At 38.0% G+C, this 24,693-nt stretch overlaps 1 protein-coding gene across 1 annotated transcript in view; it reads left to right on the top strand.

Annotated features, from left to right (window-relative positions):
* The first annotated feature begins 201 nt into the window (after nucleotides 1–201).
* Nucleotides 202–24,693, top strand: part of ANO6 (anoctamin 6) — a 1,522,803-nt gene continuing 1,498,311 nt past the window's right edge. The window contains exon 1 of the mRNA XM_044061996.1: nucleotides 202–547. Coding sequence (XP_043917931.1) covers nucleotides 484–547 — 64 coding nt within the window. The 5' untranslated portion in view covers nucleotides 202–483. The remainder of the gene's footprint in view (nucleotides 548–24,693) is intronic.

The following is a 24,693-nucleotide window of genomic DNA, read 5'->3' on the forward strand; positions in this document are numbered from 1 at the left end:
GAAAAAACACAATAGCAAAACAAAAACTTAGTTATATTCCATGCATAATGGTTTAGTCAGATAAGACTGCACGCCCTTTTCTTGCCCGCCCTTTCCTTCTTAGAGTAGATTGGCCACTTCCTCAGCCTTTATCTATGAAGTTACATATTACAGATGTTCTTAATTTGGGGGCGGGACTGAGGAATCCCCAGTGCATTAGAAAACTGTAATTTTGTGCATTTTTCTAAGAGGGGAGTTGTCTTCTTTATTGTGGAAGCTGCTGGATTCGCAAAGGGGGGTTGGCATCACTCGAGGAGTAGTAGATGCATACAAAAATTTGTTCTTTTGGCGTTTTCTTCAGTATGTAGTTTCGAGAGGCAAATGCTAAGGTGCACTCCCAGCTTTAAATGACTGCAGTAGAGATTATAAATATCGTCTTGGGATACTTTGGAAAATAAGGATTTTTTTTAACTTTTGGGAGACCGATTTTAAACTTGCGAAATCATGGATGATTTTAATGATGAGGTGCTGCTGGAAATGGAAAGGCTGTCGGATGATGGCGAGTATGGTGAGTAAAACTTTCAGTCTTCTAAGAGTTCGGATCTCAAATGACGGTAATGAGCAAACAAGAGTCAGTGAGCAGCCTTTGAGTTTGAGTCAGATTTTACCTATACGTTTGGTGGGTGACATTTTCCTAATGAAGTAATGACAACCTCACCATGCATGAATCATACTGTTTACAAATGCCTCAGTAATAATGCCCATATGGACGAGTGACCCCTGTCTAGTACAGTCATCATTTACCGAACTTTGAAGTCTCTTGCCGTCTTTGTAAGAGAAAAACCTGCGGGTCACATTAGGATATTTACAGACATTTTAAGCACTGTTCCTGCCTGCTCTTTCAATTTTCTCTTTTATGAAGTTATAGATGTTGCACACCCCAAGGTTTTACTTGTATATGCTATTATAGCTAAATGACTATAATAAATACTGACGTCCTAATGTCACGTACACACAGTCACAAATGATTACACTGCAAAATGCAGTGGCACATGTTGCTTACATGTATGTGCAGATCAGGAAGTGCCTGACATTAATAAAGTTAAAAAACCTAGCCATAAAGTTCGCCTGTGAGGTGCTAGTAAATAATCGTTTCTGTTTAATCCATTTTAAATAACTTGGTGGTATGACTTGACTAGTTAGTTTTGCAGAGTTCTGTATTGAAGTCGAGCAGTCAGTTTATTTCTCTAGCGCCTCGGCCACAATCAGCCTTCAAGGGGTAACAACTAATACATTTTACACAGTATATATACACAATCAACTACCAATTAATAAACAATCAATTAATTAAACTAATTAAAATTTAAAGTCACATAATACAAATTAGAAAATACTTTTCCAACAAAATTCCACATTCAAACCTTTAGGCATCGAAGTATTATATTTTAAAATAAAAATAGCCTCTTTTCTTAAAAGCATAAATTTAACTTTTTCTTTATCAAAATCATCTGTTAAAATATGTTCCAAAATGGTCACTTTTAAGCCCATAGAACTACCATTGTGACATTCTTTAAAATGTTGGGCCACAGGACTTTCATCTTTATTTGTCCGAATATCCCTTAAGTGTTCCAACAGCCTCACTTTAAACTAGGGTTGCCACCTTCCTTCACGGCTAAAACCGGAGCAAAGCTACGCCCCTCGTGTCACCAGTAACCCCGCCCACCCCAACCCCCTCTCCCGCCAACATACCTCCTATTTTGTGATGTCACGACAGCATCACTCAACGGGAACGCCCTCTTTTTCGCTCCTCGCCTGCTTTTGGCTGATTTACTATGCTTTTCTGTAAAAAAAAGCATAGTAAATCAGCCGATTTACAAACTCCGATAGTCTGTTTCCTTTTTGAAACAGAATACCGGAGTATGTACAGTGTTTTCCGGACTACCGGAGAATCAGTTTGATTTCCTGATAGTCCGGAAAAAAACGGAGGGGTGGCAAGCCTACTTTAAACATTCTTTTTGTTTGTCCAATATAAAATGTATTACATCTACATTTTATAGCATAAATAACCCCCTCTGTTCTACAATTGTAAACACCATTGGGTATAAAGCGAATGTTATTAATACAAGAAAAATAATTCACTGTGTACGAACATACACTACATTTCCCACAAGGCTTCATGCCCTTAACATAAATTTGTAAAGGAAGTCTGACCTGAGGTCTAATAAATTTAGTATAAACTAACATATCTTTAATATTCCTTCCCCTTTTATAAGAAAAAAATAATTTCCTATTAATTAAACCTGTCAATTCAACAAAATTTCTCAAAAATTCCCAAAAATATAAAATACACTGTCTAATATTATCACTAAGAACATTATATGTGGAAAATATTAAAACATTCTCTAGATCTGTGCTATTTGTCACTATATTAATATTTAGTTCCTAAATAATTTAATTTTTCTATTATTATTATTACATCTAATATCAAATACCTTTTTAATATCTTTATCACCTAATCTAACATCATATTTCCTATTGATAAACATATTCCTAGTCTACTCAATTTCTTTCATAAAATTATTTTCTTCATTGCACAATCTAGATATTCTTAAAAGTTCTCCATATGGCAATGAATCAATAGTGTGCCTATGGTGACAACTAGTGCCCATTAAGAATTCATTAACTGATTCAAATTTTCTATGAATACTCGTAATAATATTTTTCCTTTTATTCCACATAAATTAATATCCAAAAATGAGACTTGTTGCCCATATTGTAAGCCATCAAATAATATATTAAATCTGTTCACTTGAATTTCTTGCACAAAATTAGATACTAAGTGAAAACCACCTTTGCATAAAAATATTAAATCATCTATATATCTAAAATAAAATTTAACATAATTCTTAAAGAAAAATGTACTATAAATACATTCCTTCTCAACTAAACCCATAAAAATATTGGCATACATGGGTGCAAATGGAGCATCCATTGCCGTACCTTGAATCTGATGAAAAATTTGATTTTCAAAATAAAAATAATTATTCTCTAAACAAAACTTAACTAAATCTAAAATATAATGAGTAAAAGGAGTATTACCCATCTGATACAATAATGCCTCTAATCCAAACACGTTTAATATTGGTGTAAAGACTTTTTACATCTAATGTTACCCAATACATATTGTCCTTCCATATAATATTCTTTATTTTATTTAAGAAATCAAAAGAATCTTGAATATAAGAAGGAGGTTGTTTAGCTTCCTTCAACAGTATACCATGCAAAATAACCCCTAAATTATGCAAAAAATATTTACAGGCTGAGACAATAGGACGACCTAGTGGATTGATGATATCCTTGTGAATTTTCGGTAAACAATAAAAATATGCTGGACCTGTATCATCACATAATAATTTGTTCTTAACATCCTTCTCACATCAGTATCCCAGTCTCAGACCCCTTTGAATTAACAAAGCATAATTTTTCTTAGTTTGCGCTATCAAATCATTACTAACTTTCTTATATACTGTTTCAACTTCTAATAATTCAAGACACATCTTTAAGTATTGGGTGTAATGCATTATTATGATTTTGTTCCCCTTATCAGATGGTTTAATAATCAACTCTTTTTGTCTAGAAAAATTAATCAAAGCTACATAATTAAACATGCTAAGAAAAATTATGCTTTGTTAATTCAAAGGGGTCTGAGACTGGGATACTGGTGGGAGAAGGATGTTAAGAACAAATTATTATGTGATGATACAGGTCCAGCATATTTTTATTGTTTACCGAAAATTCACAAGGATATCATCAATCCACCAGGTCGTCCTATTGTCTCAGCCTGTAAATATTTTTTGCATAATTTAGGGGTTATTTTGCATGGTATACTGTTGAAGGAAGCTAAACAACTTCCTTCTTATATTCAAGATTCTTTTGATTTCTTAAATAAAATAAAGAATATTATATGGAAGGATAATATGTATTGGGTAACGTTAGATGTAAAAAGTCGTTACACCAATATTAAACGTGTTTGGATTAGAGGCATTATTGTATCAGATGGGTAATACTCCTTTTACTTATTATATTTTAGATTTAGTTAAGTTTTGTTTAGAGAATAATTATTTTTATTTTGAAAATCAAATAGATTCATAGATTCATAGATTAGTACTAGGCTGACTGCTCTTGCGAGCCATTTTAAGCCTAGCCAATTATCCCCTGTGAGACTCAAACCCTGCACCTTGTGTTTATAAGGCAAACACCTTAACCATTAGGCCACCCTCCCAAATTTTTCATCAGATTCAAGGTACGGCAATGGGTGCTCCATTTGCACCCATATATGCCAATATTTTTATGGGTTTAGTTGAGAAGGAATGTATTTATAGTACATTTTTCTTTAAGAATTATGTTAAATTTTATTTTAGATATATAGATGATTTAATATTTTTATGCAAAGGTGGTTTTCACTTAGTATCTAATTTTGTGCAAGAAATTCAAATGAACAGACTTAATATATTATTTGGTGGCTTACAATATGGGCAACAAGTCTCATTTTTGGATATTAATTTATGTGGAATAAAAAGAAAAAATATTTTGAGTATTCATAGAAAGTTTGAATCAGTTAATGAATTCTTAATGGGCACTAGTTGTCACCCTAGGCACACTATTGATTCATTGCCCTATGGAGAATTTTTAAGAATATCTAGATTGTGCAATGAAGAAAATAATTTTATGAAAGAAATTGAGCAGACTAGGAATATGTTTATCAATAGGAAATATGATGTTAGATTAGTTGATAAAGATATTAAAAAGGTATTTGATATTAGATGTAATAATAATAGAAAAAATAAATTATTTAGGAATAAAAATATGAATATAGTGACAAATAGCACAGAGCTAGAGAATTTTTTTGTAGTTTCCACATATAATGTTCTTAGTGATAATATTAAACAGTGTATTTTATATTTTTGGGAATTTTTGAGAAATTTTGTTGAACTGACAGGTTTAATTAATAGGAAATTATTTTTTCTTATAAAAGGGAAAGGAATATTAAAGATATGTTAGTTTACACTAAATTTATTAGACCTGAGGTCAGACTTCCTTTACAAATTTATGTTAAGGGCATGAAGCCTTGTGGGAAATGTAGTGTATGTTCGTACACAGTGAATTATTTTTCTTGTATTAATAACATTCGCTTTATACCCAATGGTGTTTACAATTGTAGAACAGAGGGGGTTATTTATGCTATAAAATGTGGATGTAATACATTTTATATTGGACAAACAAAAAGAATGTTTAAAGTGAGGCTGTTGGAACACTTAAGGGATATTCGGACAAATAAAGATGAAAGTCCTGTGGCCAACATTTTAAAGAATGTCACAATGGTAGTTCTGTGGGCTTAAAAGTGACCATTTTGGAACATATTTTAACAGATGATTTTGATAAAGAAAAAGTTAAATTTATGCTTTTAAGAAAAGAGGCTATTTTTATTTTAAAATATAATACTTCGATGCCTAAAGGTTTGAATGTGGAATTTTGTTGGAAAAGTATTCTCTAATTTGTATTATGTGACTTTAAATTTTAATTAGTTTAATTAATTGATTGTTTATTAATTGGTAGCTGATTGTGTATATATACTGTGTAAAATGTATTAGTTGTTACTCCTTGAAGGCTGATTGTGGCCGAGGCGCTAGAGAAATAAACTGTCTGACTGCTCGGATTCTTGTTTTTCGTTTGTGGTGAAGCAATTTTGTGCTTTGGTGCTACTTTTTGTGTTGTATTTCTGAATTGAAGTCATCTAATCCAACGTGCATTGCAGGAATTACCTATCTATTTTTTTTTCTGTTCAGCATTTCAGAGCTGTTGCACTGTGGCTTGGCTGAAGATGTACCTTGCCAAATGTCCAGAATTTTGTAGAATGTCCCTTAGTGTGCCAACTATTTTTTAACCTGTCTCTCATAAAACGATTGAATGTAACCCTCAATTATTTATAAGAAAATCAATCTGTAATGACAGCGTTTCTTGCTTCTTAGTGTTCAGAAAATGCATATTAATACAAAACTTGTCACTCTAATTTTTCAACTGAGCTAGAATAATATTTAAAAATTGGTCCTGATTTTGAGATTTTGTCCCTCCTTTGTTTTTGAGAGGCATGGATGTGGATTATTTTGTTTTGCAACTCACAAAGGTTACTGAAGCAGCATTAATTTTCATATAATTTGGCATATGAGTACTATTTAGCCTCTTTTGGTACCTTTCCTACTTGTTAACCAGCAAACTGTTTTTATCACTTTGGAATTTGACTGGAAAAGGTGCCTTTTTTGTTTCACTGTTGTTTTAATTAAAAAGGACAGCAAAATGGAAACTTGTATAATGCTTACAGAACCTGATATGTAAAATTGTACCTCCACCCTGTTATGACTTGTCAACTGTTACTTGAGTCAATTCAACTTCCATTGAAGGACATAGTTTTAAGATTTCTTAGCTCCCAACACCACCCAAACACACATGTATATGTACATTCCAGTGTACGTTCCACACTACTTTTATTACTGTTTTCTGAACTTTGTCCTTCCTTCATTTTGCAGAAATGGCTCAGTAGGTGAACATACTGTATTAAAGGTGGAGTATTATTTAATTGTTGTGTGTTGTGGTACCTCAGAACCTTTTATACTGCATTTTGCCAGTATCTTCCAGCATTTTAGCCACACAATATTGTGGCCAACAGTCACTAATATGCAAATGTTCATCTATATCACTGTTGCAGTATTCTTCGTAGAAGGGATGTTACGCTCAGGGCAGCCTGACACTTGGCCAGTATAAAAAAACATAAAACAGATCTTGTATGTGCTGTATGTCACATTTATGCCCCCTGCACAGAATGTAGGGCAAAAAAGGGATGTACGAACGCAAATAGCTAGAAATTCTTTTGCTGCCAGTTCGAATGCAGTTTTTGCCAGTTGGTCTGAATGCCTTGTTGCTGAACTAAATATTTAGCAAAGCCAGATAAGTGCCCTGTTGGGGTTGTTTTTATTTATTTATTTTTAATTTTTCATGGTCTTGTATTTTATTTTACTATCTAGAGTTCATGTCATCCAAAAAAGAAAATGTAAGTATGGGAGGCAGATTCCCCATAAGGATCGTCACGAACTGTGTCTTTTTTTTTTTTTTTGTATGATACAACCATACCTGTTGTAGTATCTGTAAGGCATTTGTGCCTAAGACACTAATAAGCCATTTGACTTCTCTGGCCATTTATCTTTAAAACCAGTGGCTTAACACATTTAGCCTTGGGTACCATGGCAGAATCCTTTAACTCTGAGATACTCCCGCTAGGTAAAAAGAAGGCCAAGAAGTCTTGGCTAGATTCTTTAGTTGTCCAGCCTCCACTGGGCGTCCCTGTAGAAGCAGGTAATAGCTCTGTAGGTCATTCGGCACCTACGTTGGATTTCTATGCTGTGACCCTGTCAAAGGCCGGCATGAATTTGTCTTTTCACATGTCCTCTGAGGTTTTGCAGGCATCTGCAAAGTGAAGGGGGAACAGTGGTTGATTATATCGGAGGGTCCTGGAGGGTCCTAGAGGGATTCCGCAGACAGTGGTCAGGGTGGAAGTTCTGGGTTCTCTTCTTGAATCTCGCCAGTGGTTGGAACTTCCTGTATTTGTTAGGGCTGATGTCCCTTATAAGAAAAGGCAAAAACTGAAACATATTTCGGTCCATCTAATGGATCCTCAAAGGGAATGACAAGAGTTTACTTGGGGAATATTTTCTGCCTTAACTGTCCTAAAGTCTTCTCAAGGGGTTTCAGTTCCTGCTTCTCCTTGGACCCCTACCTTTCTAAATGGCTTAGGGAACCAGATTTCTAGGATGAGGATTCAGTGCCTGATGAGAGGTCTTTATCCTCTTCTTCACTGATGCCTTCACCTTTGGCATATGATTCTGATGAAGAGGAGTCTGTTATCCTGAGTCTTCTTTCGAGGACTTGTCCTTTGGAGGCACAGTTGCTAGGACGATGGAATTCTTTAAGTGAGATTCTTCTCAAGTGTCTGATATTCAGAGATGATATTATGAGTTGCTTCAGGTACATACTCCTAAACCATCAGCAGTTCCTCCTGCGTTGGCTGTCTTGTTAGATACTTTAATTGATGCTTCCAAGTCTCCTGATTCTCAGCCTCCTGCTCCTAAAAAACCTAATAGATTCTATAAGATTCCTGAGGATTGTCAGTTTTTATTTGTGTCCTTCTGCTGATCCTTCTGTGGTGTCAATCCCTTCTGACAAACCTTCTAAACTTTTACCCTCTTCCAAACGTTTGCCTTCTGATAAGAAGAGTAGGGCAATTGAGAGGATTGACAAGAAAGTTTACACTGCTTCTAATCTGGCCTTTAGGCTACTAATTACCAGACCCACATGACCAGGTACTCTCTGGCCTTGATTGTTCAGGGTTGTTAGGTTATCTCTGCCCTCCCTGATTCTGAGAGCAAGTCGTGTGCCTTATATTCTTAGGACAGTTCTTTCTACCATCTGTCAGGGTTACTTCATGGTATGGAAGCCTCTCTTTCCCTTTTCAGGGATTCCTCAACATCCTGTAGAGCAACTTCCTAATTTTCCGGAGGTTCTAGAGTCCCTGTTGAACCAAAGGACCATTCAACCTTTCCCCCCTTCCCAAGTGGGAAGGGGGTTTTCTTCCAAGATGTTCCTGGTTCCTCGAAAGGAGGGGACGTGAAGACCTATTTGGATCTCTCCCAGCTTAACACCTTTCTCGAGATCCCTTCTTTTTGGATGTTTAGCATTCAAACTCTGTTTCCTCTTTACTTTCCCCAGGCTTTTCTGGTGTCGTTGGATCAGAAAGATGCTTTCCTTCATATCCCTATTCGCCCTCTTTTCTGGAAGTTTTTATGTTTCTCTGTGTCTTCCTCTCATTTTCAGTTCTCTGCTTTGCCTTTTGGCCTCTCTACTGTCCCAAGGGTATTCACAAAATGCGTAGCTCCTGTGATTGCCTTCTGCAAGCTCCAAGGCATTCAGATTTTTCCTTATCTAGATGACCTGTTGCTTCAGGCCCCTTCTCCCAGTTGGTTGATTGTTACAGGATCTGCAGATTACCATCTTTTGTCTTCAGAGTCTGGGGTTTACTGTCAACTTCCAAAAGTTTGTCCTGAGTCCTTGTCAGGATCATGTGTATCTGGGATGCAGGCTTCAGATAGTGCCAATGTTAGCCTGTCTTCTGCCTGCAAAGGTATTGTCACTGACGGCCTTCTTTCAGTCTCTTCTTTCTGACTGCCATGTCAGCCAGAGAGTTTCTTCCGGCCCTGGGATTTATGCAGCCTTCTGTTCAATGCTTTCTCTTGCTAGACTGCATATGCAGAAGCTTCAGTGGTACTTCAAGTCAGTTTGGCTGCAGCATTGTCACCCTCTGAATTTCAGTGTACCTCTCCTTCCCTGTTTCTAGAAGGAATTGGAGTGGTGGATTCAACAATTCACTCTCAACCCAAGCTGGCCATTTCAGCCTCCAGTCCCTTCTCAAGAGGTGTTCAGACATGGGGTGGGAGACTTCTCTTGGTCACCTGAAAGTTCAGGGTCAATGGCCTCCCCATCAGAAGTCAGACTATATCAACATCAAAGAGACTGGATGCTCTGATTCTGGCACTTCAGGCTTTTCATCCCAAGATGTGGAAGCAAAGCTCCTTCCAGCCAAGATTGTGCTAGACAGTCAAGAGGAGAAGGTTAACACCTGCACGACACCTCTATAGCCCTTCAAAACCCACACCATCAACACCCACACATAGCAACTCTAACCCCACATATGCGGAGGCCCTTAACATTAACCTGCCCAAGCAACAAGGACCTCCGAAGCTGAAACACAAACAAACACCAGTCACAACCAAAGTGATACATAGCTCACAACACCAGTGTGCCACCCAACAACAGCCCCTAAGGCAAGGCAATGTACCCAACACTTTAGTCATAGGTGACTCTATAGTCAGGCACACTGATGTCCCACTCACCAGGCTGAAGAAGGAGAAAATTACAGTCAGCTGCCTGTCGGGTGCCAGGATCCGACACATAACACATGCACTCAAGTCACTCCACAACAAGTACAAGTACGACTCTGTCATTGTCCATGTTGGAGTGAGTGACTTGAGACGTACCTCTCCGGACTACATGAAAAGAGACATGGAAGAGCTCTCAGATCATGTGGCCCAGGCAAGTATGACCCTAGCCCTGAATAGCATCCTGCCTTTGCCTAGAATGATACCACAGTATAAGGACAAAATGACTGACTTCAACAATTGGCTAAGCTTCTGGTGTCATTCAAAGGGGATCCAGTATCTGTTTGCCTGGGATGACATGATTGACAAACCACAATGCTTTGCCAGAGATGGTTTGCACATGTCACCCCTGGGATTCAGGTTACTGGCTAAAGCTCTTGCCACCCCTGTAGTGCCTTTTTTAGGCAAGGTTCACAGGATAAAACCACCACTGTAACAGATACAAGCATGCAAACTCTGAAGGTAATGCTGCTCAATGCTAGAAGTCTAAACCTCAAAATGCACTCTCTCGAGGCACTCCTAAAAATAGAGAACATCGATATCTGTGCAGTAACTGGGACCTGCTTCAAGGCTTCAGAGAGCACCCCTGCAATACCAGGCTACAACTCTTACCACACTTTTCGGCCACCAAACTAAGACCGAAACAATAAAGGTGGAGGAGTGTCCATATTCACCAAGGATATTCACACCTCCAGGCTAGTTGCCCAGCACAATGCATCTGAAATTCTCCAGGTGCAACTAGCACTAGGTAAGACTACAATCCAAATTGTAGCTTGCTACAGATCCCCCACCATGTCCCAAGATTCTCCCTGCACCTTTCTAAACATACTGGAAAATATTAAGATATAACCAAACACCCTAATACTGGGTGATTTCAACTACCCTGCCATTAACTGGGAAAACTGTTTGGGTACCAACACCTTTTCCCAGCGGTTCTTGGAATTCATAAATTCCAACGCCCTGGATCAACTAATTCATTGTGCCACCAGGGGCTCCAATATCCTAGACCTGGTGATTACCAACATGTGAGATAGATGCTCCACACCAGTAGTCACCCCCTTATTGGTCAGGTCTGACAATAAATCACCCTGGACATCCACATCCCACCCCCACCCCCCAGTAAGGAAACCTCCGTAAAAAAACTTCTCCAAAGCCAACTTCATGCTACTCAAGTCAGAAGTGACAAACTTCATGACACCCATGCAGACAGGAGCTGAAAGTTCGACTGCTGAATCCTATACTAAGGCACTATACAAGCACATCCACTCGTGCATGAGTTGTGGCATCCCAAATAGAACCAAGACACTCTCCTCCAAAAAAAGGAAGCCAATCTGGTGGTCCCCTGCCATAAACAAACTGTACAACAGAAGGAAGAAACTGTTGCAGAAAAGAGGAAAATCCTAGGATGCAAAAAACTCCCTTACCAGCCTCAGTAAGAAGCTGAGATCCCTCATAAAATCCTCCAAAGCTAGTTATGAAAATAAAATTGCCAAAGATTCCAAAAACAACCACAAGGCATTCTATAGTTATGTCAAGAATCTAAATGGCAATGTTCAGATCTGCTCTGAGCTACAACAGAATGGCATTAAATATACTGATCCCAAGGATATTGCCAATATCCTGGCATCCAAATTCCGATATTCCCGGCCACACAGGTAGAAACAGCACTCTCCAAAGCTAAGAATACAGCATCCATGGGACCAGATGACATCCCGGGCTGTGTACTACATGAACTACAAAATGAACTGGCACCTCACCTAAGTATCATGTTTAATCATAGCCTCACCTCAGGCTTCATGCCCACTGAGTGGCGCACAGCTACAGTTATCCCACTCCACAAGGGGGGATCCACCTTGGATCCCAGGAACTACCATCCCATCAGTCTGACAAGCCTGATCTGCAAGGGCATGGAACGCATTATCATGGAATTTATAAACAAAGATATTGGCAACCTTCAAACACTGGACCCCACCCAGTTTGGGTTCGTGAAGAGCCAATCTTGTCTCCTGAACCTGACTGAATTCTTCAAATCAGTCTCCAGAGTTGTGGACAAGGGTAAGCCTATCTGGACCTCATCAAGTCCTTCGACACCACCCCCCACTCTGGAATCATAGATAAACTTACTAAGCTGGGCATAAATCCCTACATCACTCGATGGGTTGCCGACTGGCTTACTGACAGAACCCAGACTGTAAAAGTAGCTGACTCCAAATCCAGCTCCAGACAAGTGACAAGTGGAGTACCTCAGGGTTCAGTCCTGGGACTGCTCTTGTTTGGCATCTACTTCACTGAAGTACAGGCCAACACCAAGGGACTCTGGCTAACAAGGTTCGCAGATGACTGCAAACTGGGAGCCATTACTGAATCCCCAAATGAAGTGGATATTCTACAAAAGGTCCTTACAGAAACAGATGCTTGGTACCAGAGCCATGGGCTCAAGCTTAATGCCAAGAAATGTATAGTTATCCCCCTTGGGAAAAACCATGTACCCATGAATTACCACATAAGTGACAGTACACTAAACACTGAAAGTGTGATAAGAGACTTGGGGACACAGGTGGACAGTGGTCTCACCTACGATAGCCACACTGCTGCAACAGTCAGGAAATCCTTCTGTGTGGCACACCTCATCACTAAGGGCTTTTCATCCAGAAAAAAGGAGGTCATTGTCCCACTGTACTCATCGCTCATTAGACCCATTATAGAGTACAATGCTCCGTTTGGTAAGTACCTCACAAGACATCTGCAACAGCTGGAAAGGACGCATAAATACCTCACTAAAAGAATCATAGGGCTAAAGCAGATGCCCTATGCTGACCATCTAAAAAAACTCCAGCTATACTCTGTGGCATATCATCTACTCAGAGGCGATCTCTGTTTAACAAACAAGGCCATGTCATAGCCTGAGCTGTTGGACATGCTCCACTTAAGAAATCCCAATCCCTCAGAGCCACATGCTCCAGGGATCTAAACCTTATCATCTCAATGAACAAAACATGCTGGAGGGATAGGTTCCTGACCCAGAGACTCCCCATACTCTGGAATAGACTGCCCATAAAATATCAAGCAGAGCACCTTATTGGCCCTCTTGAAAAGGAACTGTGGCTATTGGATGGGAGATAGGAAATTCACCCCGGGGATTACATCAGTCGCCCTGCTAGACAGGGGTCCAGGGAAGTAAATCTTATGGGAAGAAATTTCCAGGGAATTGTTATGGCTAGGTTTGTATAGGCCCTAGGGCCGATAGCCTACTACCAACCTATGAACCTGTGTTCTATCTGGGCTCCTTGAAGGTGTACACAGATAACACTACAGTGATGTGGTATGTCAACAAGCAGGGGGGCACGAAATCTTACCATCTCTGCAGGATGGCGAGGGAAGTGGCTGTCAGTTATCAGTTAACTCTTCAGGTACGTTCCTTTAGAGCACAGTCTAGTGGCAGACTCTCTGAGCAGGTCCAAAACACAGGCTCATGAATGGATGATCCAAAGATATGTGTTTCTGGACATTGTCCATCGGTGGGGTATTCCTCAGGTAGATCTTTTTGATTCCCCTCTGAACAGGCAGCTTCCTCTCTTCTTTTCAAGAGTGCCATGCCGTCTGGCTTGGAAGATGGACGCCATTTCCTTTCCTTGGGAGAGGATGTTTCTTTATGCTGTCCCTCCTCTTCCTCTACTTCCAAGGGACCTGCAGATGATTCGGCTGGACTCTCCAAAAATCTTGATAGTAACCCCCTTTTGGCCAACACTGCACTGGTTTCCCCTCTTAATGCATCTGACCAGGGGCAGTCATCACAAATTACCTCACTGGTTGGATCTCCTCACACAGGACAAGGGGTCTCTCATCCAGACCCACTTGTCCACTCTGCAACTGACATTGTGGGTGATACAGTTTGATCCCTTTCAGGCATCTCTTTTCTGAGGATGTGCTCAGGGTTTTACAGAAGGCAGAGAAACTCTCAACCAGAAAATCTTGTGTCCAAATGAAAAAGATTTTTGTTCCGGACCTTTTTTCAGTGGGGGTGTGATGCCCCACCACTGGCCCAGTAATCAAGAGGTCTCAATCCTCACCACTAGCACCAGTGGTGGATGTGCATTGGCAGGATGACAAGTACACATAACAGTAAATTGCAATTTCCCTGAAGAGCACACAGAGGCCACAGTCAGTCTGGGGCTGGTTTCTCCTGCTTTCTCCAGATCCCCAATAAGACTCTCCACTGGCAAAGCTATAGAGTTGAGATCTCAGCTGAGTGGCCTAGCTAAGACCTCTAGCACCCTCTCTGTCCAACCAGTGCTTTGTGTCCCTGTCCAAGTAGCTGACACACACACTCTTTGAGATTCGATTCATTTACACACAACCACACACACCTGGGAAAGGCTGGCATGGGTTTATTAGCTATGCCCCCTTCTGCCCAGACTATAAGGTAGTTTTTACTGCCACCAGCCACTATCAGCTACTTTAAGGCCCTTAACAAAGGGTGTCCAATCTTACTGTGTAATGTTACTATTAATACAAATGGTAGTTTGACCAAGAGCAAGGATTAGCAGTGGCCCACAGTGTCACCAAATAAATATGCAAGTTCTCTTAAAACTTAAATATCTCTCAGAAATATCAGCCACAATGAAAGGTTTAAATATATTTAATAATAAATAATAGAACAAGAAAATACTCAGTATATACATTACAGTTATGTCAGAGTTCAAAATCACAGGAAATATTTAAAACAACATTGCAGGACAGTCTCAAATAAATAAAGAAAACATCTAAACTATACTTCACTGTATTTCTGACTGTATCCAAGAGAATTTACTGTACCCTAGTTAATTTACTTACAGAGCAAGTGGGAAGATGTGGTGAGTAGATGTTCTTGTCAGGTCAAAGACAAAATAAAAAATGCTATATATCTGTCAGAGAGTTCTTAAATTAATATCCCAAATATTACTGCTGGGATACTTGCAGAAAGACATAATTTCTTGCCATCTGACTTCAGCTTTCAGGCTCACAAACATTGATGTAGCTGTCACATTTAGCATCTACCTGTGAAAATACATATTTTGACTGAAAATGAAAGATAACATCCTTTTATTACATGATTATAAAGTAATTTAAGTTTTCAGCTGTTCTTCTGAAGTGAACCTCATGTGTTTCAGTTTCTACTATTAAAACATATACACCCGGACAGTTACAGTAGTGCATATACATTTCTGCTCAGTACTTTGCAAAATATCTGTTTAGGACACACATCTGTACAATATGACATACAGCTCTAATACATTTGTAAAACAGGCATATGAATCGTGTTGATATTCACAAATGGCATATAATTATTTACAACATTCCAGATAGCTGGTCTGGAATTTTTTCCTTTCGTGATAGGGGCTTTCTCTGGTGCTCTCTTATTTGTCTGAGTTGCTCCAGTCTGGCTTGTCCTGTTCTTCTGTGAAGGCCCATTCTGCAAGCCATTTCTGCTTGTCTGCCCTTGAATCCTCCTTTGACTTCTCATTTTGAGGTCAAAATGTTTCTTAAAGGTGTCCTGCGTATTAGGCCTCCAAGAAAATCTATTCCATCTCCTTGGGACCTTAATTTTGTTTTGGAAAAATTGACTCCGGCTCCTTTTGAGCCTGTAGATTTTGCTTCTTTGCAACATTGTACCTGGAAGACGGTTTTGCTGCTGGCTTACTTCTGTTTGGAGAGTTTCTGAGCTCCAGGCCGTTATGGCCATTCCTCCTTTTTTTTTTTTTCCCCCACAGGAACAGAGTGCCCCTTCACATTAATCCTTATTTTATGCCCAAGGTAGTAAATGAGTTGTCTTTGAATCAGTCGGTGCAGCTTCCTTCCTTTTTCCCTTCTCCTCAGTCTGCTAGTGAGAGAGTCCTGCATACCATGGATTTGCACAGACAGCTCAGGCACTATTTGGACAAAACTAGGACTATTCGTAAGTCTGATCAGCTTTATGTTTCCTTTCATCCCAGGTCTTTGGGTTTCATTGTTTCTAAGCAAACCATATCCTCCTGGATATCTAAGGCCATTTCCTTTTGTTATTCTTTTCATGGCAAATCTCTGTCTATTTCTGTTAAAGCTCATTCCACTAGGGCTGTTGCCTCTACTGGTCCCTTCTTCAAGGGGGTTAGACACCAATTCCTTCCTTGAAGCTGCTACTTGGTCTTCAATGCATACCTTTACTAAGCATTATAAGTTGGATATGGTTTCTAGGGCCAGGGTAGGTTTTGTCGAAACCTTTTTATGTGGGTTTGTTGAAGGCTTTTCTCAGCCTTCCACCTCCCATTCTGTTTCTTTTTTTTTTCAAACATCTTTATTGAATTATCACTTGTGACATAGGCAAATTTACATTCATTTAAAAGTAATCAAACTATATTAACATAACAAACATTATATTTCACATATATTGCTATATGTCATATATCCTAAGCAACATTACATAAATTATTAAATTCCTGCCTTTTTTTAAACAAGAAACCTCTTTAGTAAACCATCACTTACTACACAGGCAATCATACATTTATATAAATGAAAACAAACCACAGTGACATAATCCTAGTTGCAAGCATTTTACATCACAAGCCATACTGACACTCCCATTGCAACCATTATACAACACTTATGATCTACCCAATCTTTCTCACTCAGACATTGCATAGATCATTTAAGTTCTCTCACCTTTTAAACCTCATTCTTCCCTGTATGTACTGTTCCCACTGTTTCCATTTTTTTCCTATGTAGTTTGCTCCTACTCTTTTTTAAATATATCAATTCCAGTTATTTTATCTATGTTACTATATTCACTACTTCCAGTATAGTTGGTTTAGATTTTGACTTCCATTTTCTAGTAATTGCCTTTTTGGCAGCCACCATTATTAGACATAGCAAGGCCTTACCATCTCTAAGCAATTCTGATTCTGTATCATAGCTCAGAAAAGTCATCTCCCTCGTCAGACCAATCTGTACACCCAGCATCTCTGACAGTGCATCCTGATGGGAATCGTTAAAGACCACCAACTCACCACACTCACAGAAAATGTGTTCCCAGTTACCTCTTCACACCTCCATTTGCTGTCTGCCTGAGTAAACATTCTCTGAGTCTACTTGGGGTATAAAAATATCTATGTAAACATTTCCAGGCAAAAATCCTAAATCTTCTAGATTTTGTTGCATATTTGGGAGACATACATATATCCTGTGGTTTCTATGTGAACTACTTATCCAGTCTGTCTTCCCAATCTTTTCTAAACTCCTCTGATAGATTCATGCAATTTTTTACTTGTGCTACTAATTATTCCTTTGTTAACAGCAGCTTCTCTTCTAGATTCTACTAAAAACTCTACCAGTGCTGGTCATTCACTTGGGATCCCCCTATATTTTTCTCATTGCCTATACTGTCATATCAGTCCTTGATAGAGAAGACAGTTTCTAGCCCGCAGTCCAAATGAATTCTTGGCCTCTTCCCATTCTGTTACCTTTCCCTCTCTGATTATTTACTCCCAATACTTTGGATCCTTTGCCATTTTTTCAAGTAAATTCCAGCCCCCTCTTTCATATTATTTGTACCCATAATTGCAGTCATCCCTATCAGCAGAATCTCCTTTTGCCATTCCCACGTCGGCTTATTTATTAGAATGCTTTGTGCTACTTTATGAATGCAATGTTCTGTATAGTTATTGTTATTTTCCATAAGGAGCTGCATCCAAAATCCCAGTCTGTCCTTTGCTGTCTGTTTTAGACTCATTCAGATTTGCCAAACATCAGATAGCTTACAACAAAGGTAGACACACAGGAGTCAGTGTTGTATGCGTCCACTTCATTTTCTAATATGACAGCAACTGACAAAGAGTAAAAAGTGCCAAAATGCTTAATGGGTATTGACGTCTAAAGCAGTTCTCAGCTTTAATTGTTACATCCTTCTTTAAGCTATAAGTGTTACATACAGAATATATACAGCATTAACTTTACTGCACTGTATTTTACTAGGACAGTCACGTGAAGCATACCTCATATTTTTAAGTTAGGCACAGATTACAGTTATATGGCATCTCCTAACCCTTAGATAATGCATAGATACATAGCTGTCAGTTTCTGCTGTGATAATAACTAGTAGTAGCAGTCCTTGCTATCATAAGGTGCAGTAGTATATGCAATAATCAGCATTTGTCATGATCATAAGTAACAGTAGCATATGCAGCTGTCAGTCGTTGCTGTCATGATAAATAGAAGTAACAAATGCAGTTCTTATTTCTTGCTGTTGCGATAAGTAGCACTGGAATATGCTGTTATCAGTATTGCTGTCATTTATCAGTATTGCTGTTGTGATAAGTAGCACTAGCACATGCAATCATCAGTATTTGTTGTGATCGTAAGTAGTAATATTATATGCCGTTATCAGATATTGCTATCGTAATAAGCAGCCTGTATGGTTCATAGGGAGTTACTAGGCTAATGGCACAAAAGCCTTTAGAAGTCTAGCCAATAATACCCAGGATATGACAATGTTATGTTTTTATTTCCCAGATATGAGATGGGGTAGTATCAGGGTAGTGGGGTTGGGGCCCTGACTTATTTCTTTCCAAATACATCTCCAGCAGCAATTTTATTCGCACTGTGTGTTTCTTAATACAATTTAAAACTCTTTTTCCTTTTTGTTTATATCTGTAAGGGAATTTAAGTTCCAAAATAATATAGATAGCATAGCCTTTATGATAAAAGACAGTTGTTCCCACCTAACATTCATGACATTGTTTTTGAAAGTGTATTTCCAACTTTTGACTTGCATGCAGACATTAATGTTTGACAGGGTGATCTTTTATACATTTATTTCTTCTCATCTCTACTTGCAAGTGTCACATTTTTCAAGACTTTGTGTTTTAATGAAAACCCTCAAAAAAACTAAATACATTTTCAGAACACTAGCATCCCCTGTTAAGGTAGAATACTCAAAACTATATACGTCTTCAAAAAATGAAGTTTAATCCTCCAGATATGTTCAACAGCTGTACCCACAGGCATACCTAAGCTAAAAGTAAGGTTATTCATACTAAAGCACGTTACAGCTGGTGTTCCCACTTCACTGATTGGTGTCTTTTCTTATCTCTACTTCTCTCCCAGTGTGAAAAACGGCTTGTATGCTTTCTAAAAACATTTTTTTAGCCCCAAGAAAAAGTGAATTGGCTATGTTAAATAAAACTAAACTGTACACTGTTCTATTAAATATATTAAATTAACCAGAATACTAGGGAGGCTTGTCTTATTCACTTCCCATAATTTCAAACTTTATTTTTCACTGAACAGCCTGCCATTACACCTTTAAATATTTTCGGTAAAGAATGCTCAGAACTCTCAAGATTAACTGCTTGTGTCTGCAGACAGTTCGCCTCCACATAAAGTCAATCAGCAATGAGAAAAAAAACCTAGCTAACATCTCTGCAGATGCATGAAGGAATCTTTTGGCAAATTTCACTTGGAACAGAATGTACAATTGCCTTCAGCTGCAAACTTTTGACTCCCACTAAGAACATTTGCTAATGGAAAAAAAAAGAAGCTAATATCTTTGCAGATGCAAAGAACTTCACATTTTTCATGGGTTTCATCACCATGTCTTACTTTTCAAGTCTACTTGCTTACAAAAACACTGGTTTATAGTTTAAGCCATGGGTATTAAACTAGTCTAGACAGCCACCCTTGTAAAAATAAGAACATTATGTGAATTACTTATAATATAGTCAGTGCATGTTTATACACCATCTCTACCCCAGAAGCCCAAGATCACATGACATTAACAATCTTGCTTCTGTCCAGCCTTTCTGCTCATTATAATGTAAAGTCTGTTCTTCCTACTACTAAAAAGTATGTGTTTACCTTAATATCCATACACAAACAATCACTGAAAAGACTCCCCCACACTTAAAATACCCCTGATACATACTATATAAATCTGCTTTACTATATATGCAGTTTATATCATTAATTTCTTCTAATAATAATAATAACAAAAAATGTTTACCTAGTTATTTTTTCCTTTCAGTGTACTTCAAAACATAAATGTGAGGTATATTTGTCATGGTTCACCCACAAGTTTAATAAGGTCAGTTTTTCTCAGCCTTTTTTGTGCAAAGCCATATTTCACAAATGTTACTGATGCTTTATGGTATTCCATTTATTTACTAGTTTCAGTGTTGCTGGTCTTCATCCTGCTCATCTCTGTCCCCAATCACCAAACACCATTCCCAGTCAAAGGTACTCCTGATTTTTCTACTCAACTCCTTCTATCTATCAAGCATTTTCCTTTAGAACATTGGAAAAATTTTCACTAGCTATACACTTTATTATCAGAAGAATGAAAATCAGAGTCCTCTTCTGTTTGCTGGCTCCCTTTCTGTTGGATAAACCATTTCCCCAGTAGCCTGTTCTGCATCCAAAAATGCCTTTGCTCCTCCAGAAAAAACATATTCTGAAAACAGCTGGATACGGCAACTTGAATCTCATACCTGCCTCTAAACATTCCTGCATTGCTAGGATGAATTTTCATTCCTTCTGCTTGGTAAACAGTGCATAATCATTTTCCACAAACACTCTGCTGTGTTCAGTTTTTACACTTTCCCATTTGTCACAGTTTTGAAAGGATCACATCTTTACTAATATAGGTCTTAACTGATTTTACATGGCCAGGTTTGACTCAACCCCTCAATGTTTTTCAGTTAACAAATCTTGCTGTGGAATACTAGTGCAGTTGCTTATTTATGCTTTTATAAAATTAATACAGTCTAATTCTTTCAATTTGTCTTGTACAGCAAGAAAATTCTCTGCATGCACTGTGTGATAACTCTACTGTTTTTTGAAATGGCTTTTAAGCCTCATACTCAGCTTTTCCTTAGCTCCATCCTCTGATTTTTGGAGTCTTATCAGTTCATTTGAATTGCTACTTAAAGCTTTTTCTATTTTTGACTATTCTATTTTTTTATCAGAGTTGATATATTTCTTTAATGTTTAATTTATTTTTAATCACCTCTGACTACATTTATTTTTTCTCTTAAGTGACTAGAAGCCATCTCTTGTACCAAACATAAAGTCTGAACTGCTTCTGAACAACTGCAGAGCTCTTCCTAGCCAGTGTTTTTCTTTACCATTCCGTTAAGGTTCTCTAAATGTTTTCATTACTGGCAGTGTACATAACTAGCCAGTGACTGAATTTTACACAGAATTACAGTTTCACTGTCTCTTATTTCTCAGTTTGTGTTTTCACACTAGGAGAGCTGAAATTAAGCTTTTGATCAGTGTGCTGACATCTTGGAAGTCAGAAGGGCCGAAAGTATCTAAGGCCCAACCAATTATCCATGACTTGCTGTGTGACACAAAATGACATCACAAGGTTGGTGAATGTCACACTGTGGCTACCAGGCTGTGCTTCCCCGATTCAAGGTTCCCACAATCTTGTCTTGGAGATAGCAGGCTGACCAGCAGTAACAAATCCAAACTTGCCCAGTGAGCACACATATCCTCCACTCCTAGTCTAAGGTCTTCTAGTAGATGAATGAATGCTAAGTGAGTCTGAGTCTCCAGCATCAGAAACAGGAGCAGTCCTCTCTAGCATCTGGCCAACCTTAACTAACACTTCTCTGCTGTTCTATAAACTATTTTTTCATCTAACATATTTTCTGCTTTTAGATGAAAAATTAATGTCACTAACTACATTTTATTTCAGCCAAGCGAAACATACCATGAAACATTTAAAAAGTCAAAAGCAGTAAGGGTGGATAGGAAAAGAAGGAATTAATAAGGTCTTGTGTATATGGAAGCTACAATTATCCCCCCATCTCTGGAACAAACTTCCACTACCTGTCAAGCAGAGTAGCATCCTTGTCACCTTCAAGGTAAACCTAGATAATTGGATGGGCAGCCTCAAATTCTCTACTGGTGTATCCTGTTTTGTCCTTGAGACTGGAGATAAATTTTGAACAGAGTTTTATGGCTAGGCTTGAAATGTTCTGCAAACTGACTGCTTAGTACTTGCCTATGAAACCTTGCAAACTCTTCCACACTTATTGTCTTGTGACCCAAAGATACATTTGCAAAACTCTGCTTAGTTCAGCTTTCATTAAAACCAAACATGGAACTAAACATACCGTGTGTCTGGAAACCCACATTACATGTATTTCATTTGATGACACAATATTTTAACCTCATTACATTGCAATTCAGCACATGTATGAAATGGGTTGAATATGATACATCACAATTCAGTTTGATTTTGGAAGAACAAGTAGTAGCATGCTGAAGAGAGGATGAGCAGACCATTTTACGGAATGCTGTTCAGTGAGTGAGCACACAGTTTTGCTAACAAACAACTTGGACAGGCATATACCAAGTTTCCTGCAAAAATATCTAGTACTTTAACCAAAGTTGTACTTTTGTGGTGGGAGAACCTGTCATAATCAAACAGCACATTCCTCAGAAAATAAAAGTAATACCCCACTGCTTCTACAATTCCAAGATGCTTGTAATTCTTTTTTGTTATGCCGACCGCATCATTACATAAACACAAGAATGGGTGTTGAGTACATTAAGTAAAAAGACTATTATCCTACATGCCCACAAGAAAATGTACCATATCTGCTACCATTATATAAAATTATGCTACAGTTAAAATAGAGTTTTCCCCAGTTTCCTAAAATGGGGTTATAAATTACAGCATTCTGTGACTAGCCAACATGCAGAAGTGAACTAAAAAAAATCCAGATACTAAACAAAGAACATTCATGTCAGAGTGATCTGCATTATTCAAATGATAGAAATCTTACTCAGCATTACCTTGTTTTCAGTCCTGATAAGTTCTGTGGCAGAAGTACCAGTGCTGTGGGTGTCAGTGTTTCCTTTTATGATAGGTAGCAGTAACGTATGCAGTCATCTGGCTTTGCAGTCAGTAACAATAGCCTTTCCACCTTCGAGGTGTCTCAGTAGGCCTTCCAAATTTCAAAACTTTGCAAGTACTGTTGGTAGCACAAGAGATATCTGATACTATGGACATGTAGGAGAGTAATATCAAGATATAGTAACTCAGAAACATCAGAAAACTTAGGAGAGTCACTGTTTATATATGTGTGTGTGTATATATATATATATATATATATATATATATATATATACACTAAAGCAATGAAATATTCATAAGTTTTGTAACTCTGTGGGGATTTGTTTCACGTCATGGTGTAGACTTGTTGCTGGGTAATCTTATTGGTAGTTCAGATTTCTGAATATAAAACAGTTGTGTTTTGTACAGATGTTTTCATGTTGTTTCTTAGTAACTGCCCGCCATTGGTCTTAACTATGTAGGTTTAATGTAAAACACTCAAGCCAACAAGAAGCTGTTGTCATGTCAGTTTTGGATTCTGACAACTCCCTTTGGCTGAACTGTCAATGGTGTTCAGGGTGATTTGACATATTAGGATTTATATTTTAGATGAACTCTTCGCAAAGCTGATTTTACATTTGTTACATGCTCTAGTTGTAACAACTTTGTCTTCATTCTCTTCTCTGTCATCATTTGAAAAGGTGATAACTAAGCTGGCTGTGATGGAGTAATTTTTGTATTCAAAGATGGGTGGCAATGAGCTATCAACATATTTTTCTTATTGCTTTTGATGAGCATCAGCATCTTATTGTATTTGCCCATTTGATTGTACATATCTTGAACTGGATGGTACATGCTGTGACACTGCCAGTCCAGGTATCTGGAATTTTGTAAATAATCATATGTCATTTGTGAATATCAACATGATTCATATGTTCTCCTTGCAAATGTAAGGGAACTATATGTTATGCAGAAGTGTGTGTTGAACATGGTTTGAACAGTACTGAGCTACAATGATGTGTCCACAGTGTACCCTACTGGAAAAGAATAGAAATGTATATAAATTGTATACCTGTGCAAATGTATGTTTTAATAGAAAAAGCTGGAACATACAGCGTTAACTTGTAAAACTTCAAGAAAACAAGTTGAAATTAAAGTGTTTTATGATTGTGTTATCTCTCAGTTTCAGTTCAGCAGCAGACACAATGTCTAGAGCTAGAAGTTTTTGTATTGTCTTGAAGCAGAAATAATTACTAGGTTTCAAATGTAAAAGAGTTTTATTGCTTTACGACTTCCAAGTTCTGCAAACTTCTGAGAAATATGTACTTCTCACACAGAGATGTTAAAATTTTGTTAGTATCTGTTTAGCCTGGGAACTGAAGTCAGATGACAAAGAGTGATGTTATCCAAGCTAACCCAGCAGTAATGTTTAATATTAATTTAAGGACTGTTTCAGAGAGAGTCTGTGCATTTTGTATCTTGTCTTAGACTTAGAAACATCCACTCAGCACTTCTGCCTGCATGTTGTCTGTAAGTAAGACTTAGGGCATAGTATCTCTTGGGTATAGATAGGAATATAGTAAAGATTAGTTTAGATGTTTTCTGTATTTATTTGAGACTGTCCTGCAATGATTTTTTTAAATATTTCCAGTGATTTTGAACTCTGAAGTAATTTATTTGAGACTGTCCTGCAATGATTTTTTTAAATATTTCCAGTGATTTTGAACTCTGAAGTAACTGTGTTTATTTTCTGAGTATTATCTTGCTATTTTATTATTTATTATTAAATATATTTAAACCTATCTTTGTGGCTGA

This window comes from Protopterus annectens, chromosome 2.part1 (assembly GCF_019279795.1).
Source record: "Protopterus annectens isolate FY-2018-M chromosome 2.part1, PAN1.0, whole genome shotgun sequence".
NCBI lineage: Eukaryota > Metazoa > Chordata > Ceratodontiformes > Protopteridae > Protopterus > Protopterus annectens.